Source organism: Alosa pseudoharengus, unplaced genomic scaffold (genome assembly GCF_046254945.1).
Source record: "Alosa pseudoharengus isolate Yale_2024_CS ecotype anadromous, Long Island Sound unplaced genomic scaffold, YU_APseudo_1.1 YU_APseudo_1.1_scf_4, whole genome shotgun sequence".
In the NCBI taxonomy this organism is placed as follows: Eukaryota; Metazoa; Chordata; class Actinopteri; order Clupeiformes; family Clupeidae; genus Alosa; species Alosa pseudoharengus.
In genome coordinates, this window is record NW_027468774.1 from 15,566,708 (window position 1) to 15,591,427 (window position 24,720).

The following is a 24,720-nucleotide window of genomic DNA, read 5'->3' on the forward strand; positions in this document are numbered from 1 at the left end:
AATAATAATAATAATAAGCTTTATTTGTAAAGCACCTTTCATACACAGAATGCAGCTCAAAGTGCTTTACATTTGGAGCATGTAACACAATAATAGTCAGTCAGTCATTATCAATCACTTTCACCTTTCTTCATTGCTGTGGCCGTTTATGATCCAATCAGCAACATATCAGAAATATAGAAAATAACATGCATGTAATGTAACACAGTTATTAGAGAAGAGTCAGTCATTCCCCTTTGTTGCTGTGGCCGTTTATGATCCAATCAGCAACATATCAGAAATACTATTATACGACTATGGATATATAAAGGCTTTGCTGACAAATGCCTAGGCTAACAAATGCTTAGGCCCCGTTGATGCAGACTCCAAGCCTTAGCTTGTTCTTAGCATATGTCGCAATTATTTGACTTTATACACAGACATTCAAGACTGGCAGCCTTAACCCTTTACCCCCCACAAGCACGCCATATGGCAACTGTGGCAAGGAAAAACTCCCATATTCCAGAAAGAACCCTTGAGCAGAACCTGACTTCTAAGGGGAGCCCATCTGCTTCTGGCTGGCTTCGCCCTCCAATGGCAGCAGATGTAGAATAATCTGAAAAAGTAGTCTACAGGATAAGATGAGTTAACTAATGGCTTTCCTAGACAGGTATGTTTTCAGATCTTTTTTAAAAATATTTACTGAACTCGCCTGCTTGATGTACAGAGGCAAGGTGTTCCATAGTTTTGAGTCATAATGGATAAAAGAGCGTGCGCCTATAAAACAGTGCACAGATAGGCTATGCCTTGAAATTGTTTATTAATGTAGCCTATTTAGGTGTGCTCTTTTTTGGCCCACGCTCTGCCTGCGCACATTCTCCAGTAGCAAACCTCATGCCGAGGCAAGACAAACTCAACAGTTGGCAGCCCAGGGGCCTCGTTTATAAAATGATCTTACGCAAGTTTGTTCTCTCTGAATCACATGTGAATCATTTGACAAAGGATCTTAGATCAAAGATGAAGGTTGGTTTGTGTGTGTGTTTGTGTGTGTGTGATTAACTGCCAACCTTAGAAGAATGCTTTCCCACCCAAAAATCCTCTCTCACCTCTGAGATATCACTGTATCACCAACCGATTAAATCATTGTGTCACTACACAAACACACAAACCACAAACACAAACACACACAGACCAATATAGATAGATAGATAGATAGATACTTTATTGATCTCCAAGGGGAAATTCAAGGTCTCAGCAGCATACAGACATCACACACAACATTCAATAACAGCAGAAAAAGTAATTAAAAGTATATAATATAAAAAAAACACAACTAAGCAATAAGGACAGTAGAAGATAAAGAATTAGTCTAAATCAAGTCTAAAACAATATATAACAATATATATATATATATATATATATGTATATATCACCCCCTCTCACACACACACGCACGCACGCACGCACGCACACACACACACACACACACACAGACATACACACACACACACACACACACACACACACACACACACACACACACAAACACACAGACACCCAGAGGTGAATAAAAAAGCCTGGAGGTCAGGATGTGAGAACTGATAGTCTCACACATGTCAAAAGTGAGGCACTCAGGCATGCAGCACACCTTGGGGCCACATGCCATAAAGAGCCCTAAGAGTGGAATGACTAAGGGCAGGGCAGGGCAGGGCTGGAGTGACAGCACACTTAATTACCTTTTTCGGAATTCAAATGCTAAAGTTTAGTGATGGGAAATGCTGATTGCTCACTGAAATGAGTGAAAGCTCACCGTCAATCTGTGAGACTGTGACTGAGTGGCAGTGAACAGTGCTATGTTTAGTGATACTCTCTGTGCATCCTAGCCTTACCCTGGGAGTGATCTCTGTGCATCCTAGCCTTACCCTGGGAGTGATCTCTGTGCATCCTAGCCTTACCCTGGGAGTGATCTCTGTGCATCCTAGCCTTACCCTGGTAGTGATCTCTGCCTCTGGTGCTCTCTCGCTCGCTCACTCTCTTTCTCTCTCTCTCAATTCAATTCAAGTGAGCTTTATTAGCATGACAAATATGTTTGCATTGTCAAAGCAGAACATTTAAACATACATCTACTAGAATACAGTACACGGCAAATAGATATGCATCCAAGATTAACAAACAAACTGGTGAGTGTGTATGCATGTGTGTCTGTTTTGTGTGTGTGTGTGTGTGTGTGTGTGTGTGTGTGTGTGTGTGTGTGTGTGATTAACTCTGTACTCTGCACAATGACAATAAAGTGGAATCTAATCTAATCTAATCTAATGTGTGTGTATGTGTGGTGTATTCTTGCACAGTGTTTGCAATAATGTGGATTGGTACCATATAGAGATAATATTTAACCACTGTCCCTTGCCTTATTAGCCTGACGAGCCAGACCCACATTAAAATGTAGGGTCTGGGCACTCACCGTTCACAGTGCTCAGTCCAAGGGGCAGGATAATCGGTTGTCTTTCAAATTCCCTCTGCACGCAATAGGACAGCGCTGAATCTCATGCGTTTTCCCACCAGCGGAGCTAGTTGGCTAGTTCAATCTTTTGCCATCTTAAAACAAGCTTAACTTGTGTCACACTGTTGGCCAACAGCAACATCCATCTTCTTTGTTTTCAAGTAGCAGGGAATTCAAGCCAAAACGTTGCAACTCTACCATCAATCATTTTGTTAAACCCGCCTAACGACTCTATACACGATTTGATTGGCCTGACAGAAGTTTAATTTTTCGAGCTCACAAGCCAACGGAGAGTTGCTAGACTAGCCCTGCAAGCAAATGTAAAAAGGGTGCGTCTAGATTTCTAGGCTATTGCCTTATGGCATTCGGTGATGTATTTGGCAGCAAGACAGCTCTCTCTCTCTCTCTCTCACGCTCTCTCTCTCTCACTATCTATCTATCTATCTCTTACATAATGGATAGCACACGGTACATATTTCTGTCCACAACGCCCCTTGGGAAAGAGGGGATTCCTCATCTTTCCCAGATGTTTGGCATTCCCGATTCCTATATTTGGGATGGCCCCAGGCCGTCGGGCCTTACAGGAGGCTTTCTCTCTGCATCAGAGTGCATATACGTGAAACCCAGGAGGAAATGGTTGCTGACAGATTCAAGCCTAGTGGAGAGACTTGCACTCTTGACACATTCTTGTGTTCATACTAAACCCAGGACAGTGTTGGCTCCAGGCTGAGTTGAATGGAGTGCTCTAATGTTCCTCTCATGTCCCCCTAGGGATCAATTGTGCGCACATAACAACACTACACACATATTGTTGCATATGAAGTACCCTGGTTATGCAAGTGGCCTATTGTCCACAGGGGACAATATGTGACACGTGATATATGTGGGTAACAAACGGACCACATCACAGAGTAGGGGCCTGCTGTGGAGGTCAGTGGTGGTCAGTGGTGGTCAGTGGTGAGGGGTCAGTTCAGTAAGAATGTGCTGTTTAACCAGACCAGGGAGAGAGCGGAGACAGACGTACATCAGATGATGACCAGGTCCAGACCACATCTGGTCCAGGTGTGATGCGTGTCTGGCAGAACCAGCGAGGACACGGAGGAGAGAGAGAGAGAGAGAGAGAGAGAGAGAGAGAGAGAGAGAGAGAGAGAGAGAGGGGAGATGGAGGACAGGAGTGGAAGAAACGAATGACGGAGAACAAAAGGGCACCCAAATGGTTCCAGTGGTTCCCTCAGTGGGGCATTCCTGAAGTTTCTCAGTGGGAAACGGAAACTCAAGGCCCAGTGGTATGCTGTGTGTGTGTGTGAGTGTGTGTGTGTGAGGGAGAGAGAGAGAGAGTGTGTGTGTGTGCGTGTGCGTGAGGGTCAAGGCTGGAGGAAAGCCAAGTCACAGAAAAGGGGTACAAATTTAGAACTCAAGCAAACACGACTATTGTTTAGCTTGATGAAAGCGTAAGTGCGTGTGTGTGTGAGGGAGAAAGAGTAATGGGGAAGGATGTATTTATGTGAGACAGAAGCATTCCACTTAAAAGCTTCTCTGGCATTTCCTGAACAATGTTTGTTTGTGTGCGTTTGTGTATAAATGTCAGTACATCCACACACATTCAGTTGGGAAAGGGGCTTTTTCACTTCTAAGAAACCTTAATGCCGGGAAGAGGAACTAAGAGAGGAAACTAGCGACACGTCACAATCCCAACACCACCTCGCTGTTACAACAAAACACAACAGACCAAGAAGAGAACTATTCAGGTGACTTGTTTCATACAAAATTTATTTTTGATGCATGCCATTAACATTTATTTATATTAAGATCAGGACTTCCACTAAGTGCAAACCTGTTTGAAGCTTAAAAGCAAACATCAGGGAAAGAAAATAGTAAAAAAAAAAGAAAAAAAAAAGAAACTTAATACAATTTTAATACCATTTATCACTCCTTACAGTACAATGCCACAATAGAAAAATATTTTTTACACAATTCATCTTAAAACAAAAAAAAGAAACACACAAAATATACATTGACTTCTTACTTGAGAGAAAATATCCAAAAGCAGATGTTTTCTCACTTTCTTCTTCTCAATGTGGAGAATCTCCCAGGTTAAGCACTTAAGTCATCTCACTGCTCTCTCGCTCTCTCTCATGCAAGTCATTGTTCAGCTAGCCACTCCAGAGTCACTGAGAGCTGTATATACATCTCCTAATCAAGACATCTCTTGGCCACCCAATCAAAAGAAAACAGCACAGTTCTAAGTACAGTATACTTCCTGAGGTGGCCATCTTGTTTTTTTGTGTTTTTTGTCTTTTTTTTTAAAACGTGATCAGCAAGTGAGGCTCTAGGAGGAAACGCATGGATCAGACAGGAGCACAAAATCAAAAGCATAAGTGAAAAAACTTCAACCCAGGCTGTGAGTACAGGTCACATGTGCAACAACAGCAAAACATGACAAAACAACAACTAAATGACAACATCAAAAACCTGTCACTCTGGGACTTGGTGGACACTCCGAATAATAGGAAACAGTGATGTGTGTGTGTGTGTGTGTGTGGTTATCTACATATGTGTGGGTGGACACCTCTAACAACTAACATTTTGTGCTTGTCTGAACCATGCCATCACGTCTTTGGCAAAGGACTCCTTAACATTTTTTTAAACTATAAAATTATACAATTTAAATAAAAGTGCTTTTAGATTTTTCATTTTAAATGGTGAATGTGGATAGGAGGGGGTGTCACCAGTGGACTACCAAACAGATAAAGGCCTTCATCACCACCATTGCAACCATACTTCTCATTCAAACGGATCTCAATCTGTAAGGCTACTGAAAACTAGATCAAGGCCTCATCTTATAAGAACTTAGACCACCTCCTCCACTTTGAGTTGCCTCTTCCCCCATACAGGAATGACAGGACTTGAGTGCATTTTTTAAAGCCATTATATGGCTTTTTTATTTTCAAACCTTTCAAAACCGGTCTTCATTTCTGTTCAAGTCTTTCCTTCTTCAGATCAGTTGCTATTTAAGGTTTACAAACGGCTTATGAAGGCTTTATAAACACGTTGTGAGTCTCTAGGGCCACGATGCAGGCCCACCTGTGTGTTCAGAGGAGAGAGTTCAGGGGATAGGTCGGTTCAGGGGATAGGCCACATCACATTCACGCATAAAGGCGGACGGGCACACGCCGCAACACTGTCAGTCATGCACAGGAGCACAAATCAGTCAGTCACAGTTCATCATCAGGAGAACCCCATTTGCCGCTGAGCTAATCGAGCCCTCTGCTGATTGGCTGCTGCTCCAATTGGATCAGCAGAGGACCTCCTGCTGGATCTCCTGTCGGGATGGAAAGGGCTCGGCGAAGCTGAAGGCATCGCGGCCAGACTTGAGCTCGCCCTGGCCGGGGAAGGCCGCGAACGACGAGGGCACCAGCAGCTGGGGCGGCGGCACAGGGCTCTCGGGCTCCGACTCGGACTGGCTGGTCTCGTCCAGCGACTCCAACTGGCTGGTCTCGTCCAGCGACTCCAGTGGCACGCGGGCAGGCACCGGAGGGGCAGGGGGAACGGCGGCGTGGACGTGAGGAGAGTGACCGCTCAGCCATGGGTGGCTCAGGCACTCCTCAGCTGTGGCCCGCTTTCTGTGTGCGAGAGAGAGAGAGAGAGAGAGAGAGAGAGAGAGAGAGAGAGAGATGACCGTTAGAAATCATTACTACTGAGAGACCATCATCTTGCAAATCATCATAAACGATGGAACAAAGCTCAGAGTGAGCAGGTCAAGCTGAGACTGTTTGGAGAAATAGAGGCTCCTTTTCTGCCTGCAACTGACACCATCTCAGTCAACAGTCCAAACGTAAACGTCTTTCACTCTTTTTCCCCTCCTCTGCCCTGCACGGCTTCTCCTCTCCTCTCAGAGTTTTCCTCTCCAGGGATTACTCACACAGGCAGGAATGTTTCCACAGCTATTTTCTCCTTTTCGCTTATTTCTCCTCCTCTCATTCCCCCTTTCTCCCCCTTTCTTTGAAAAAAAAAAAAAACTAAAGCCGCAGATCATCTGTGGGCGTTAAATTATACAGAGAGGATTACAGCTCGGAGAGAGCAGAGGCCAGGGCTGCAGTCGTTTCTCAGCGAGCCGTAATGGCTGCGCGTGTGAGCCCTCTTAGCTGCTCAGTCAAACTGATGGAGAGGACACAAAATGGCTGCCGCTGTGCCCCAGTTTCTAGAAGGGGCAGCCCAGGCGTGTGGAAACACTCCAGCAGACCTTAATGGCTCTCAGCTGTCCTTTGGGATGGAGTTGTACTGTGAGTGTACCACAGAGACATGGCTCATCAGGGACCCTGTCTGCACTTCATCGCCCACCACCCCCACCCCTCCCCAGCCCTCTTCCCCAGACACGCTCTCTCTCTTTGGGCCACTCACCTTGGGTTTGTGTGGAGCAGCGACTGGATGAAGTCGATGGCCAGGGAGGAGACGCCCTCAAACACCTCCTGGGAGTAGTCCACGTTGCCCTGGGAGATGTTCAGGTAGGTCTCCTGCTTGTCCTCACCCAGGAAGGGCGACTCCCCCGTCAGCATGACGTACGTCAGAACCCCAATGCTCCTGTCAGTGGGGGAGAGAGAGCGGGGGGGGGGGGTCAGACACATCCACCAGCGCACAAATCACAGAACCTTCTGGAAAATAGTGATGACTCTTTAGTGTTGACTTTCTTTAATGTATATATCAAGAAGGCACCTGGGCCGGTGATGGTGCACCTCTAACCGTTATGTAATGCATCTAGAGACCAGCGCTATGTGCGCCCTTTTCATGAGAGAGAATCTGTCCTCGTATAAGCAACAGTTTGCAGTGGGAGCTGCTGGTGGTCTTTGATGAGACCAAAAGCCTGCGGTGGGACATTTGAAGCTGATGTTTTTCAGAAGGGCTTTACAGGAAGTCTGGGAGCGTTTAAAAGAAGCACGGAGAGCTCAGGCTGAAGACTCCACCACTCAACTCTCTGCTCATTTCATCACACAGCTTTCATGACTACCGTTGAAGATGATGTCACCCTACTAAACACGGCCATAAAGAGCGCTCATTAACCAATAAATCATTTGTGTGCAGCACGCACGCACACACATAATCTCTCTCTCTCTCACTCTCTCACTCTCACACTCTCACACTCTCACACTCTCACACTCTCACACTCTCACACTCTCACACAGACTTTGATCTGGGACGTCACACTTACCACATGTCTGTTGCAGTGGTGATGGGCTCATAGTTCAAGATCTCTGGAGCTGTTCCAAGAGAAAACAAAGGCTGATTAGGTTAACCGTTATGCATGGGCACACACAACTGATACACACTTATCAATATGGGCCCTACAATACAGTGACCCAAATGAAAGAGCTCATCAGAAGTAATGGAGGTCAAAGGAGCAAAAGCACTGATAGAAGACTGCTTTTATAGGCAATCAGTCCTGCCTGTGTGGATCACCATTGTCCACATCACCATTTAACATCAGCTTTAAAACAGTTGCAGTCTCTAATTCACTAATTAAATCACTACCATTCACATCAATGTCTTGATATATTCACATCAATGTCTTGATATATTCACATCAATGTCTTGATATATTCACATCAATGTCTTGATATACAACTTATTGAGCAATTTTGCTGGACAACCACATAACCAATTCCATGTGTTTTGATTCAATGACGAAGATTTGCCTTCTGGTGATCAAAGTTGTCCAGCAAAAAGATCAAAAGAGAGCAACACCACTCAGCCACATTGCACAAAACGTTTCCTTGTGGACCATCAGCTTGATGGAGGGATAGTTGCGGCCGAAGACTCACCTACATACTCCGGAGTGCCCAGGATCTCCCGCACCTCTGTCAGGGAGTCCATGCGGCGAGAGAGGCCAAAGTCCACAATCCGGATGTCCCCAAGGGGCTGAGCACTGGTCAACAGGATGTTCTGGGGCTGGAGAGGAAACACACACACACACACTTACACTTAGATGGTCTGCAGACCCTTTTTGCTATGACAAGACAGCAAAACACTGAATATGCCATTTAAAACTCCTGTCCTCATGTACAGCACAAGTCAGACAAAATGACAGTGACCACAGCAGCTGATGGGCTGTCCATCCAGTGAGGCTTGAAGGACTCCAGATGGATGTCGGTGTGTACATAGAGAGTAACGTTAAAATGGAAAGTCTAGAAATCTCTTCCGCTCCTCCTCCTGTTCCTAGAGTGACTTTCCTCCATCATCGTCTGTCTCTCTCTCTCTCTCTCTCTCTCTCTCTCCCCTCTTTCATTTCCCCTTGACTTTGATCTGCCCTCAACTTTCCATCCGTAGCCCTAATACCTCAACAGACCAGAGCAGACCAGAGCAGACCGAGCGTCTGTCCTGATCCTTGAGGTTTCTTTGTGTGTCTGCCGCTGCTCTCATCTCCTTCCCCTCTCTTGTAAATTCTCTGGCTCAGAGTCGCTCTTTCACTGCTCTCTAAATCACCCCAAAAGTGGCTGCCTCGAAGTCACGCACTATACTATAGAAACAGCTCTTTCCCTTCTCCCCTCCTCCACTTTGGGCCTTCATTATGTAACACACTCACTTACACACAAGACCTCATTACAAATGAGGCCGATGAGCTCTCTGTGTGTGGGAGTGTGTGCGTGCATGTGTTTTTAGGACAAAGTGATGGAATGAGTACAGTGTGTGGTTTATTAGCTCCATCTATCACGGCAAGTGTGTAGGTGTGTGTGTCCACAGGTATGTGGGCACAATGTTAAACTCTGTGTGTGCGTGCGTGCGTGTGTGTGTGTGCGTGTGTGTGCATGTGTGTGTGTGCGTGTGCATGTGTGTGTGTGTGCGTGTGTCTTTATTGGCTCCATTAGTCACAGTATGCACCATGGGTGTGAGGCATTTCTCCAGTACAGTGAGGACACCGGAGGGGAGCAGAGCAAGCTTTTAAAGGAGCAGAGTAGAGAAGAGAAGATCTGTTCTGTTAAACCCTGTTCAAATGAAACCACTAACTCACACATCTGTGCTCCCGTCATTCACTCACATCAGAGTCTGGGCAACCCACCCACTCCCCAATACAAACACACACACGCACGCGCACGCACGCACGCACACACACACACACACACACACACACAGCTTGAACGCATGTAGCCGTACCCACCTTCAGGTCAAGATGGACAACGTTGTTCCTGTGCAAGAATGCCACACCCGCAAGGATCTGGCGAGCCAATCGGATGACGTCCTTCTCTGTGAAGGCCTCGTCGTTGTCGGCAACACACTGGTTGAAGATCTCTCCGCCTTCAGCGCTGCATGCCAAAGACAAGAGGGAGGCAAGACGTTAGGAGCGCACTCAGAAATCACACTAATCAGCCCAATCACAAAGAGGCCTATGGTTGACACAAGTGTTGCCCTAGGTTGATTTGTAGACATTTAAACACCATGATTTCCTGCCTCTGTTCCCGCCCCCCTGGGCTCAATCCTAAACAGGAAATCCCCTGTTGGAATAAAAGTGCTTCATTAGACTGCAGCTGTGAGGCTGCTCATTTAGTTGGAATTGCGCAACACCAGGGGCCATCTTGGCCACTTGGCTCGCCTCCATTCAAAATGTACCAAGTTTCCCAGACAAAAGAATCGAAAGGACATTATTCAACTCCCATAAAGCATGATAATAATATCCACCGCCTACACACACTAACACAAGTTCTTGTAAGTTACATAAAGTCTTTGTTGGACTTTGGGCCCGAGAACAAGGTCAGCACCTTCCCTCTAGGAGACCTGTGTGACAGATCCAAAAGTCACACCCATGCATCAGCAGTGATTAAAGGTTCTCAGGCACACACACACACACACACACACACACACACACACACACACACACACACACACACACACACACACACACACACACACACACACACACACACACACACACACACACACACACACACACACACACACACACACACACACACACACACACACACACACACACACACACACACACACACACACACACACACACACACACACACACACACCTCTCAGTCCTCTGGTTTATATTTTCTGAAATAGGGGGCAGATGCTGGCAGTGTGACCTTGGCCCAAATCTTGATTCAGAGCAGACCACATGAAGGTCATCCTCCCAGTGAAGAGCTCGCCTCCACTTCTCAGAACCGCAGGACCCTCCGAGCCCGTTTTAACGACACGGGAAAGCCAATGAAAACAATCGGCAACAACAGCAGCCTGTTCCCTTGCCCTCCTCCTTTTCTATTCATCTCTCTCTCCCTTACTCGTCTCGTGTCCCCTCTCCTACAGGGCTTCACATCCCCAGAAGAAGAGAAGAGGAGTCAGAGATCCAGAGAGGTCCTCCTTTTACCCCCTTTATCCTTCTACTCTTTTATCCTCACTGTTTGTGTGTGTGTGTGTGTGTGTGTGTGTGTGTGTGTGTGTGTGTGTGTGCGTGTCCGGCATCGTTTCACCACCTCGATCTCCATGCTTGTGTAACCATGGCGAGGGCTCGCCGGGATGTTGCGGATTTGAAGGTTTGGGAGTCGGATGCTCCTCGGAGCGATGAAAAATTCCCAAATGAGAGCCATGTGTCTGGGATTAGCCTGCCTGCCTCTGCCTATATGCGTGCACACTCACACACACACGCTCACACACACACACACTTACACACACACACACTCTCACAAACACACTCTCTCACAAACACACACACACACTCTCACACACACACACACACACACACTCTCACACACACACACACACACACACCTTACCTAGAGGCTAGAGGGGAGCTGTGTGTGCGAGGCCGTGGGTATGCCAGTTACATAAGGTGGAGAGCCGCCCCCCGGCCCTCTGCTGACCCCCAGCTGTATAAATATGGGGCGCTTGGCTTATCAGCGCCACAGATCCAGACCGCAGACACCCACCCCCACAGGCCCGTCTCCTCGGGACCACGGCACTCTGCTGCCCCGTCTGACGCTCCCTGGCAGGCACGCATACCCAGGCGGGCCAAAGACAGCTCCCAGCGCCCCCTGAGCCAGTGGGAACACGGCGAGCGCAGAGCCTTTATCCAGCTCAAATCGCATTCCTCCGCACGGCCGCCGCGTCTCATCACGGCGAGCGCAGAGCCTTTATCCAGCTCAGATCGCATTCCTCCGCACGGCCGCGTCTCATCACAGTGTGTGTGTGTCGGTGTGGACGCTGACGTGGTCAGCGGCAGGGCCAGCGGTGGCAAACTCAGTGTGTGAAAACAAGACAATGTGTACGTGTGTGTGTACGTGTGTGTGTGTGTGTGTACGTGTGTGTGTGTGTGTGTGTGTGTGTGTGTGTACGTGTGTGTGTGTGTGTGTGTGTGTACGTGTGTGTGTGTGTGTGTGTGTACGTGTGTGTGTGTGTGTGTGTGTGTGTGTGTGTGTGAGCGTGTGTGTGTGCGTGTGTGAGCGTGTGTGTGTGTGTGTGCGCGTGTCTTGAGTATGGATATGAAAACTCCCAGCTCACAGCAGGTAGAGGAGCGTTTTGGTGCGCCCCCAGCACATGTGTGCGTGTCGTCTCTGCACTCGGCGATTGGGCACTGTACTCCAGTGTTATCAAACAGACGCCCAGAGGGTAGTGCTGGAGGATTCTCCTCCACATCTCCGCCCATCCTCAGGGACTTAGCGAAGGCTAAGCTCTGCTGCACCGCTCACGTAACATCAAGCTTCCCCCAACTCTGTTTACGCTCTCTGAGCCTACGTCGCCACTCCCTACCGGTCATATTGGATAGGCCAAAACAACATCCCAAAGTCACATGGTCTGTCTTTTGGACAGGAGAGCCTCAAAACCGCACCGTGGTTGGTTTGTCAGTCCTGATCTGTGGGTCCATGTGCATGTTTATGCACACATGCGCCTAATAACTAACTGATTGGACAATACTATGAAATTAAAAGGCGGATCATCCCTTGGCTCTTTTCTATCAGGCTTTGCTTTTAAATGCAGTCACCCAAAGAGCAAGTGCAGGAACATTCATGGACAAGATGATGAAAAGAAAACACGAATGGGGAAAGAGGGGTGAAAGATGGATGTTTTGACCTTGTTTTGGTCCTTGCTACGGGTAAGCGGTCACAGCGTGTGTGTGTGTGTGTGTGTGTGTGTGTGTGTGTGTGTGTGTGTGTGTGTGTGTGCGTGCGTGCGTGCGTGCGTGTGTGGTTGGGGTTCCACATTCAAATAAACGTAGACTTCATTTCAGGAACAAAAAACAGAGCAGGGCCATAGAGAGACCACCAGACCACCAAGCGTGCGTTTCAATTTCAACTCTGAAAAAAAAGACTGCTGAAAAAAGGAGTAACAAAAACAATGCTATGTTCCCTTTCTCCCCACAAAACATCCTCCTACTACAACAACTGTGCCGTCATGAGCACAAACACCTGGGGATTTCTATATGTGGATCATTATTCTTCCTCACCCCATACACAATATATTACATTTCCATCCATCTTGCCCTCCAGTGAACAGCACTGAATCCGTGGAGTGAAAAAAACGAGGCTAAAAGAAGATGGGGCAGAGCTCAGAGGGGGCCTCAGAACAGAGAGAAGAGCTTTTAATGAGTTCCCCTGCTCTGCACAACCTGAGGCCTACAAAGAGATGGAGAGGTACTGGGAGGCCCAACTAGCTGCGGGAAGATGCGGGCCGACTCCGGCGTGGAGCCGGGCCAGAGTTGGTTCGCCATCTGGGAAAGAGGCTGAGATCTTTACAGGATCTTTTAAACAGTGGGGCCAGATGCTTTTAGCCGCATAGGAGGGGGATCTGTGTCACTTAGGGTTCCTCATAAAAATAAAAAAACACTGCAATATCAGAGAGAGCAAGAGGGGAAAAAGACAGAATAAGAGGAATTCAAGTAAACAGAGGGTTAGAGAGAGAGAGAGAGCCAAGGATGAAGTACAGAAAGTCTGAGGAAATGAAGAAAAAAAAGCCATAAAAATGAAAAAAGAGCAAATGATGGAAAAGACGGGAAAGTAAAGTGAGGAGGAAAGAGATTGAAAGTGAAAAGTGATAAAGTGATAGAAGATAAAGCAGTGAGACAGTGGAGAGGAAAAACAGCCCAGGTGACACCGAGGCGGAACGGGTTTAAAACAGGTTACATAAGCGGAGTGTTGGAGCGTCCAGATAATGCTACGCTTCGCCGGACAAGATGACAAGAGTGATGAAAGAGAGAGAGACAGGCAGGCTGCGCAGGCAGGAGAGAGACGGCCATCTCTAATCCGCTCATCTCCTGGACACCAGAGGGAAAAAAAAAACCCATCAGTCAGCGCTGTCTGCCAGGAGCCAAAAACAGAAAGTCAAACGGAGAGATGACGTCCAGAATGCGGTCTGTCCGGGTAGACACTGTCCTTGTCAGGACACCCTGCTCATCGCTCAGTCTGGGGGCCTCCAGTTCCAGTTCCAGTTCTAGTTCCAGTTCCCACGTATGCTACACCTCTCTGTCGTCATTCTTTCTCATTCTTTCATTCATTCTCACCCCAAACACACAAACAAGGGTCCTTAAGGGTCAGGTCAGGGTCATGGAGAGGGTTGCGGTAGAGACCTCATCACGTCGGATAGAAGGAATGTCCCACACACACACACACACACACAGCGAGCCCAGAGCGTTTCTAACCACGTGAGGATCCCCCTTTTGTCCACCTCAGACAGTGGCGGGCAGGGGGGCTGCTGCAGCAGCCATTCCCAGCATGCCACAGGGCTTACTTTACGAGGGCCGACACCTCCACAGCGCGTCCCTCATGACGTACTCAACACCCCACAGGCAATTCCATTCCCTAAACGCTTCCTTTCACAGCCATATAGTGTTTACATCCACCCTCTGTTTAAGGTCAACCCACAGCAGGGAAAGCGTGGTCACTTGTTTGGGTGCGTCGTTGGCTCACTAGGCGGTAAAGTAGTGTTTATACGTCAGACGATGGTGGATGAAATATGGCTCCCATGTTTGGGTCCTATGTTGGTTGGATCTGCTGTGATGTCGTTTACATACGCTTACGTGAGCTCCAGTTTGAGTTCACAGCAGCGTCACCTCTCTCTCTCTCTCTCTGACTCTTTCAGTCTTTCTCCATCTCTCTCTTTCTCCCTCTCTCTCTCTCAGAGATGCAAGCGGGGAGGAATGTGCCGCCACACAGGGCGCCATCTGAGGTATTTCCTGGCTGCGGTGAGGGGGAGACGGTGAAGCCACCTGCAGGCTTTTCACTTCCAGGTGATTGAGTTTGTCCCCCTGTCCAACCCATCCCCTCCTCCCCTGCCGGATCCCACGGGGGCCACAGGGGAAACGGCCACCACGGGGCCAGAGCCAGGAGACCTTACTGCCCCCACTGTGATGGACAACAGCTACCTGTCACATTCTCCAAGTGCACTGAGGAGGAGAAAGAGGGTAGAGAGAGAGAGAGAGAGAGACAGAGAGAGAGAGAGAGAGAGAGGGAGAGAGAGAGAGAGAGGGAGAATGTAACGAGATGAAGACAAAGACTGAACAGAGGAGGAAGTGAAGGACACACACACACACACACACACACACACACACACACACACACACACACACACACACACACACACACACACACACACAAAAACACACACAAACACCAGTAAGCGTCTGTGGTGCTCTGGACCGTGCCAGTGTTTTCACATTCCTGCAGTTCACCTCTGTGTCTTCTCAGGTTAGGTTTCTTGCCACCGCAAGAAATGCCAAAACTGGTTTGCGCTCTCTCTCTCTGTTTTTGTACACACACACACACACACACACACACACACACACACACACACACACAGTGGCGAGAGAGAAGATGGGACTGAGAGCACTGCGTGTTTTGACAACATTAAAAGCAGCCGAGACTAATATCTGATATCTCAGGCGTGCAGCTTTAAAAGCACAGAGCTGAACAGAGAAAGGGAGAGGCACAGATAGATAGAGAGAGAGACACAGATAGAGAGAGAGAGAGAGAGAGAGAGAGGCCAAGTGGACCATATCAGGAGGATTTGAGCCAGTTGACCCCATATGCAGAACCCCATGTTGCTGTGGCCTGGGGCGGCCCTTAGTGGAGGCTTACTGTAAAGTGGTGTCTACCGTAAGGGGCAGGCGGATGGACAATGCTGAGAACTCGGCTTCTCGTATGCACAGACTCGGCTTCTCGTATGCACAGAGAGCAAGGATGTGGTTGTGGCGCCGTGACAGTGGATGTGTTTGTTAGTGCACATGCATCTTTGTTTGACTATGGTGTGTGTGTGTGTGTGTGTGTGTAATGCTGCTGAGAGTATGAAGTTTGAATCTTGCTTGTAAACCCACAGGAAATGGAAAGTTATTTTTCTGTCTTACATTTTCCAAGTAGACGGTTTTTCTGGTTAAAGCCCCAACTGAGTTCACAAAGAAAAAAAGAGACAGAACAGAGAGAGAGAGAGAGAGAGAGAGAGAGAGAGAGAGAGAGAGAGAGAGAGAGAGAGAGAGAGAGAGAGAGAGAGAGAATGAGGGTGACAGAATAGATAAACTTTCCTCAGGATTCAAGAGAAACATGAATTCCAATTTGCAGTGTGTTTCTGAGAAATACTCTGTGCTTTCTTTATAATGGTGTGAGAAAGATTGTGAGAGAAAGAGAGTGTGAGTGCGCTACGCATGTGTGTGGAGCATATCTGACAAGCAAACGGTCACAAATATAAATAAACACACTCACACACAGCCATACAAAACGTGTGGTATTTTATAACTTCGGGTAGACAGGAAGGGCTCATTATGTTGGGTTAATTAGGGTGACCCCTGAGTCAACACAATCTACCCATACTTGCACTTGCTACTTCTCTGTCTGTGTCTCTCTCTCTCACACACACACACACAATCACAGACACACACACACACAGAGACACACACACAGAGACACACACACACACACACAAACACACTTTCACTGTAGATAAGAAAAATAAGTAAAGAATGAGCCTTAGTGTCTGCTGAGCTCAGAGGGCGGTGCATTCCCTAATAAGGTAGTGAAATTCATGCAAACACACACACAAGCATGTGTGAGCGTGTCTACGCATGCGTGTGTGTGTGTGTGTGTGTGTGTGTGAATCAGCCTCAGAAGTGAGGCCATCTGAGGTGTGAAACACTCGACTGATTGTCACACAGCTGCATCCTCAGACAGGAAGTAAAGGAAGACCTTTAAACTCGTCACAGACAGGCAGTGAAAACGCAAGTCCAAAAAAAAGTAATGCTTCACAATGACGTTGCAGGCCCTACCAGCATCCTGCCTGTGCAACATCTCACCCGCGTGGTTTACACCAAAAGTCACAGTTAAATCCCCCACACACTCTAGAGTCACGCTATCCACCGACAACCTGCAGAAAACCTGACGAGGAGAGGTGGAGAGGAGAGAGAGAGAGAGAGAGAGAGAGAGAGAGAGAGAGAGAGATGGTGAGATAGCCGGAGGGTTTTCGGTAAACAGGTTTGGAGCTCTAATGACTCGTCATTTCCCTCCTCATTAGCGGGACCCCTTATCACCCACTCCTGACTTTACTGGCATGGCCGTGCAGCCTGGACAATTAGGACTCAAGAGATCTGCCTGATTTCACACACACACACACACACACACACACACACACACACACACACACACACACACACACACACACACACACACACACACACACACACACACACACACACACACACACACACACACACACACACACACACACACACACACACACACACACACACACACACACACACACACACACACACACACACCACCATGTACAGCCCTAGCAAAGACAGGTAGGACTGCACAACACACAGGGTTTCAGGGGCCGTTTATACGAGAACGATTGCGAAGGAAGACAACAAAATATTTTATCATAAGTGCCTTTCATTTACACGGCGACCCCACCATCGGGGCTTGAAGACGCAAAAATCTGAAGACTCCTTCCAGAGTGTAGAGTTTTGAAGATGACCCGGGTTGCGTCTCTGTCTAAATGCGTGACGTACCGGGGTTCTATCACACCACCACCCAGCGGTCTGGAATGCATATCCAATCGAATATCACATACTCTTGCGTCTTCATATAAACAAAGATTTCCCCCTGAGAATGCTCGTCTAAACGCGAATAAAACAATGAAGACGAGACGCCACTTCTGCGTCTTCTCTTTTCATCGTCACCGTATAAACGTAGCCTCAGACCTGACCTTGTTTGGCCTATGCAAGCTACTGTAGCACTGAGGCCAACTGGTCTCGTTAGCTGCTGTTGTTGGACTCCTCAGCTGGGTTCACTTAAAGTTCCTCCTCTCAAGTCTGCCTCCATGCTGGCCAATGGGGGGGGGGGGGCACATTTTTTGACATGCTTTGTTTCTTTTGGGGAGGGAACCACAAACTGCTCAATTTCACTATTATTTGTCTTTTTGTAAGACTTTTCCTTTTATCATCATCTCAGACATTCTGAATATGAAGACAAATGTATTTGGTTGTGGTCTTTTCTGGGTACAACACTGGCTGCTTACGAACATAATGACCAAGCGGCCTGTGGCGACACTGGACGGGACTGAAGCTGCTGAGGGTTTACTTTGGTCAAGATTGTGTGTGGGGAGACTGAGAGAAATAAGACCCCCTCATGAGAGGTGGTCATCGTTTTTATAATCATTTAATAGCTGCTGAATTAGAGGTTTTACTCTCATTGGCTTTGTGTGGGCTTGTGGTGTTGAAATTTTAGTTCATGGAGTGACTCACAGGATTTGTGTGTGTGCGTGTGTGAGTTTGTCGGTGTGTGTGTGTGTGTGTGTAAACTTCATCCTCTCTATATCCTAGCTGTACCATGACGATGCTGTGGGCCTCAGTGAGGTGGTGACTGGTGAGCATGAGTGATGTGCATGTGCATGTGCATAGGGCAGACTCATTCTTACCACTCGAGTACGAGGATGAGCTCGCTCGTGGTCTCGTAGACGTCGTGCAGCGCCACCACATACGGGTTGGACTTGGCCAGCTCCAGCACGGCGATCTCGTTCAGGATGTCGCCGCGGCAATCCTCGCCCTTGCGCCGCTTCCGCAGGAACTTGGCAGCGTGCTCCTTCCCGGTGGCCTTCTCGACGCACTTCTTCACCACGGCAAACTTGCCCCTGGCAGGACAAGAGCAGAGCAGACAGAGAGGCTGAGTGACCACATCACATGGACACGTGCAAGACAGACAGACAGAACGGTCCATCAAACGTCTTTGTTTCCAAGCAGGGAGGGTGTGACGCACATTAAGAGATAAGACAATGGCCGTTGGTGGTATCTATGGGTGTGTGTGTCTGTGTTTTGCTAGCTTGTTTGTGTGTGTGTTCACACATGTGTGCTTTCGTCTCTCTGACTAAAATAATGTATGAACCTATGGAGATCCATGACAGTGAGGCTTCATGGTTCAGAGCGAGAGAGAAAGAGAACGCGAGCGAGAAAGAGAGGGAGAGCGTGAGCGAGAGAGACCGCTAGAAGGGAGAGGGCGTGAGACAGAGACAGTGGGAGAGCTGGACGGCGAGAGAGAGATTTGCAGACCACTGTTCAGCTGGTGTTCTGGAGGAGTGAGTGACCAATGGCGGGGCCGAGGTCATGCCTGGGTGTGGGCAGGAAATCCGATGTAAAGACTCGGCCTCGCACTGCCCAGCTGATAAAAGGCAGGCTCTGTCTGCCACAGCGTGAACAACCCACCCAGCACATACACTTTCTCAAACACACACACACACACACACAGGATAATGAGTAGTAGCCTTGTCCGTTTGCTCATTCTCCGGTTTGACAAGGGGTGCGACAAATGGTTCCACGCCCACACTATCTCCTCCCTTCTCTTTACTATCCCCTCCCGCACAATGCCCCACAAAGGACCACCAGAGAGTGTATGTGTGTGTGTGTGTGTGTGTGTGTCCAGACAGTCCCCACACAGTCCCCAGCCCCTGGACCACCCATGTACCAGAGTGAGTCAGACAGGGAGGGAGAGAGAGGCTGCAGTGAAGGTGAAGGGGGTGTTACCCAAGACCAACCCACAACACCCAAAGTGTTGCTCCACTATTCAAAAAAGAACCACAAGTGTGACAGACAAACAATAAGCTAACCCCTGTTTGTGTGTGTGTGTGTGTGTGTGTTCTGAGTCAGTTTATGAGTCAATTAAGAAAAAGCTAGTTGCTGATAATATCTGGAAATGGAACTTTTCCACACGCATGATGGTGAGTAACTCTAACAGATGCTGTGACAGGGGGTTGATTCTCAGTGCAGTCAGGACCATCTCACTGTGTGTTCACCTAATACGTCATAACCTCACTGTTCTCAATCAGCTTTAGGCTACACATAATTTATGGTGACAAATGGTGCATGTGTGTGTGTGTGTGTGTGTGTGTGTGTGTGTGTGTGTGTGTGTGTAAGGGGGGGGGGGGGGGTGGACAGAAACATTTATCTGTGTGTGTGTGGAGGGGGTGGTAGCAAAACAGGCCCTTTCCTCCACAGAATGATTGAATGTTCTGAAGTTATTCCAAGCTCCTCTCCCAGGACCCAGTGGCTGTAAATCTGTGTTCACACAGTCAGAGGAGGCTTTCACAGATGGACGCAAATACAACAGAGTCCACTGAGAAGCCCCTACTTCTCAACACAGGGGAGGAGGGAAAACAGCCTTTCTAGGAATCTGCTCACAAAAGCCCCAGTTGCATCCCCTGACTTTGCTAATGCAAACGCCTCAACAGAGGAAAACCTCAATGTGGGGGAGAACAGCAGAGAAACTGCATGAGCAGATTCAAAATGTCTGCTGGGCCTCTATATGGACAAGATAGCCATCGCTAGAATGTCTAGCATCATGTTTTAAGTGCCAGTCTTGTCCGCTTTGAGCTGAAGAAAACTGGACTTCCCCGGTCATGCAGGTAACCTCGGCAAACCCCATGTAACTCCGGAACCTTCTGTAGCAAGTTGCCTGGTGAATGGCGAAGGGGCAGCTAAAGCCAGCTGAGCGCCCTGCTGGCTCGCACCATCCAGCCCCTCTGAAAACCCTCCGTGGGCACAAACAGCCTTTGTGCCAACTCCCAAGCGTGCAGGGAAGCCCTGTGCGCCATCCAGACACGTGAGGGGGCTCAACAGGAGAGCAATCACAAACACTTAAGCCCTCGCATGCTGACGCTGCCTTGTCCCCCCCTGGCCACTGATCTGGGGTCTGTGATTAAGGTCCTTTGTGCCCGAAGGTAAGACTGTAATAAGGGAACCTAAATCCAAACAGCAGCCATGAACAACATCTCTGTGGAATGTGGGATTTTCAAAGTCGCTCTTGCGGGTGAATGTGTGTTTATGTTCTAGGGGAGGGGAAAGAGGTGAGAGATTGCTGGTATGGCATGTAGGCCTTGAAAAGGGACTAACGCGTGTGTTGTTATTAAACATGGGCAGAGCTGTGTGGGAAGGGGTCCAACTGGATGCAGAGAATCTGGAATGCTAACTGTATGTGGGTCACCCATGTGTGTCTATCACTCACTCCATGTTGCCCACACACATCGCCCGCAAAGTCACATGCTACACAACGCATCGGACACATCATATATCCTCATTCATCTGACTGTGTGTGAATGGGTGCCTTTGGCCACATACTGTATGAAGGACCATAAAAGGAAGCCTTCATTCACCATGAAGTGAGAAAGGAAACGTGTGTGTGCCCGCATACAGTCGGACAGCTGCGCGCGCGCGCACACACACACACACACACACACACACACACACACACACACACACACACACACACACACACACACACACACACACACACACACACACACACACACACACACACACACACACACACACACACACACACACACACACACACACACACACACACACACACACACACGAGCCAGGGCAGTGGTAGGGGAGGGTGCTAATCTAATAAAGACACTGGTTTCCCTCCTTCTGCCTGAGTCTCTGGACGATCCATCCATCTGTCTCTCTCTTTCTCTCTCTCTTTCCGTCCCAAACACTCACACACACACACACTCACGCAGTGGTGGTGGCAATGGCTCCTATTTCCTGCCCAGAGGTCTTTATGCTCCAAGGGGGAGAGAATAAACGTCTGAGCGATGAGGCAGCTGACAGTCATCAGACTCCCTCTAAACACACACACACACACACATACACACACACACAAGCTACAATAAATCACACACACTCACACTGTCTAAATAACGGGGGAAGAATGGCAAAGAAGGCAGGATGTAAACCAGCTGTATGTGTGTATGTGTGTGTGTGTGTGTGTGTGTGTGTGTGGTTGTCTGTGTGTGGGGGGCGTGGAGAGGTCATGGTTAAACTAATTCTGAAAGTTGTGTTTGGACTACCAGGAAAAAGCCTTGACATGAAATTGGCATGACGCTGACGGACCCCTTACGTAACCCTGAGAAGAAACATACCTATCCCCTGCCATTAACTAGACCTTTGGTCTATTGCAGTCAGTTTTAATGATAACAGTGTGATATGTACTCTAGGTTAAAAGCAGTCACCAAACTGAAAGGGTACAACAAAACCCTGTGGATCTGTGGATTGCAACAAAAGGCAGATCTAGGGGATCCAAAGTGGTTTCACTAAATTGAGGCAAGTTCCACTGCTTCATCCCAAATTAGCCCTGTGTCTGCCGTTCAATTCGGTCTGCAATAATTCAATTCTTTTCTTTTCTTGCCTTAACAATGAAATGAAAAAATTCTGATCTAGGGACAATCTGATAAGTAGGCTACCACACAAAAAAGAACATCCCATGTGACCATGATGTTGTGCTATTTGTGAATGCCATTTATTCAATGAGGGAAAAAAATAACATTTGGAACATTTGGTACCAGTTCGCCCTGGTTTGAATCAGTGTCATTCTTTCTCTCCCCGGAGTTCAGAGAGGTTGCGGAGGCATGCTAAAACCATCAGACATACTCATTAAAGGGCGACCCGAGCGAGAGAAGGTTTGCATGACAGATTCCTGCGACAGACAAAGCAGACTTGGGACCACAGTTCAGTTGCGTTAAACGCATCAAACTAAACTCACCGCACTGAGACATGACATTTGGAGCTAGGAGGAGAACCGAGGGGTTGTGAGGTTTGGATGAAATGAGGCGTGACAAGAGCAAAGGAGGTTGATTTCAGCAGCCTCAAAACAAAACCAGTCTAAAATCCTAGCAGCACCATGCAATTACTACGGTCTGTAATTGTATACACGGGCTATGGAGAGAGCGTCCTGCACAGCACACACACACGCACACGCACGCACGCATTTGGAACATGCAGAGTGTAAACTGATGTCTTTACAATACCTGCCTAAACAACATCAACAGGTGTTTGCAGCATTGCAGAGATGGCCACACCTGTCTAGCCTAGCGCATTAAAACGAATGCAGTTCAACTGGTTCGTATTAGAGACGTGTGAAAAATATCACGTGTAGATTTTCGCACAATTATCACAATTAGTCCAGCAGCAGTCAACCCACCTCCGTAAAGCTCAAATTTGCAGACCCCAGCAAAACAGTTTTAATACCTATTTAAATTCCAACCCCGCACCTAGGCTACACCTATCTTCTCTTTGCCAATGAAATTTCGTCCATCCAGTTTGAAACGGGCTGGTGATTCCAACGACTTGTTTACACAACTTGGGATTACACGTGCCAGATAGCCAAATGTTTTCATGTTGTTTCCAGCTGGCGGTCATTTTCCATTCAAATTAAGATGCTTAGTTAAAGTTTATGCCGGTTTCCCACGTTTGTTTGGCTCGAGGGCTTTAGAGAGTTTGAAATCCAGTGGACTGGCTCGCGCGCAAGGCAACAGCAGTCAGTCAGTGTACAATAATAATCAAGGCTGAAAAGCAAAAACAGTGACAGGAGAGTAACCTTTTTTGAAACTTACCTGCCCAACTCCTCTCCTACAAGGTCATAGTTGTTCTTGAAAGGCTCTGTCTTTATTCGCGTGTGAATTTTAGTCACCATTCCTTTCTTGTTCATCATTGTGTTGTCAGGCATTACAGTCCGTTCTGAGGCGAACGATTTTCTTTGAATTTAACGGAAATAAAATGCTCCGAAATGTTATTTTGTTTTATCAAGTTAATTTCATGTTACAGAAAACGTAACTAAGCGATATGGTAAGGCAGTCCTTACAATATGACCAGAGTTCAAAACAATCGAAGGCTGTCTTTAGTTTGAAGACCTGGGCAATATCCTTTGAGAACTTGTCAGAGCGGACCGTCTGCTTCAGAGAAAAGATGCTTATTCCACGCGTGAGACGGAGAAGGTGAGAAATTAATTAACTAGCGCGCACCAGCATCACAGACACCTCTGTGCATATTGAAGAGAAGCAATGCGAGGCATCTGTGATTACGCCGACATTCCATACAAAAAGGAACTTCGTTTAGCCAGCCCTTGACGGTTACGACAGGCCTCAACAGCCAATTACAGTGGACGTCAGGTTAAAGGGGCGGATCTGAACTCTCGGCTTCGCATCTTATGATTACAATACTACGGGTATATGCAGTGCTCTATTGCAATAATCCAAACAATGTGTGCGACCGTACCGACTGTGCAACATTCCTAAACCATATATTTGTAAAAAAAACATTGTGTACTGTGGGATACAATTGCTTGTATAATGTCACACACAGAGAATATCAAGCACACTGACATACAGGCAAGCACAGACACAACTAATGGCCACCTTACACCAAACAACGTTGACAAGATTTGGGAAAGATTCTTGAAAGATTGCAGTCTTTTAACTAATGCACCCCATTCAAGCTTTACTCAAAAGACTCCAGTCTTTCAAGAATCTTTCCCAAATCTTGTCAACGTTGATTGGTGTAAAGAGGCCATTATTTGCAAAAACATTCTATTTCTTACATTTCCACACACGCACGCACACACACACACACACACACAGCCCGTTAGGAACGAACTGCAAACTCATTGATATATCTCTAAGATCTCAAGGGTTTATTTAAATAGAAGGGTCTGAGAGAAACAGGGACAGCTTTTCTTGGAACATCATATTGTATTCTCTCTCATTAATTGCATAATGTATTTGACCCAGGAAATGTATCTTTAGCTAAGAAAAAAATAGAAAACAGGAAACAATTTAAGAGATGAGAAAGCAAAAGTTTAAGTTCTGTGCGTGTGTGAAGTTCTCTGCACGCAGGCGCACGCGAGTGTATGTGTGTGTGTGTGTGTGTTTGTGTCTGTGTGTGTGAGAGGAATCTAGAGACTCATTAGGTATTTGGTGTTTACTGCCCA

At 47.5% G+C, this 24,720-nt stretch overlaps 1 protein-coding gene across 1 annotated transcript; it reads right to left on the minus strand.

Annotated features, from left to right (window-relative positions):
• Positions 1-4,232: 4,232 nt before the first annotated feature.
• stk17al (serine/threonine kinase 17a like) lies at positions 4,233-23,811 on the minus strand. Its single transcript, XM_076264982.1, has 7 exons — positions 23,348-23,811; positions 18,377-18,589; positions 9,630-9,774; positions 8,296-8,422; positions 7,686-7,734; positions 6,881-7,060; positions 4,233-6,102 (listed from the first exon to the last, which is right to left on the minus strand). The coding sequence occupies exons 1-7, from the start codon at positions 23,458-23,460 to the stop codon at positions 5,775-5,777; spliced, it is 1,155 nt and encodes a 384-aa protein (XP_076121097.1). The 5' UTR covers positions 23,461-23,811; the 3' UTR covers positions 4,233-5,774.
• Between the last annotated feature and the right edge of the window lie 909 nt (positions 23,812-24,720).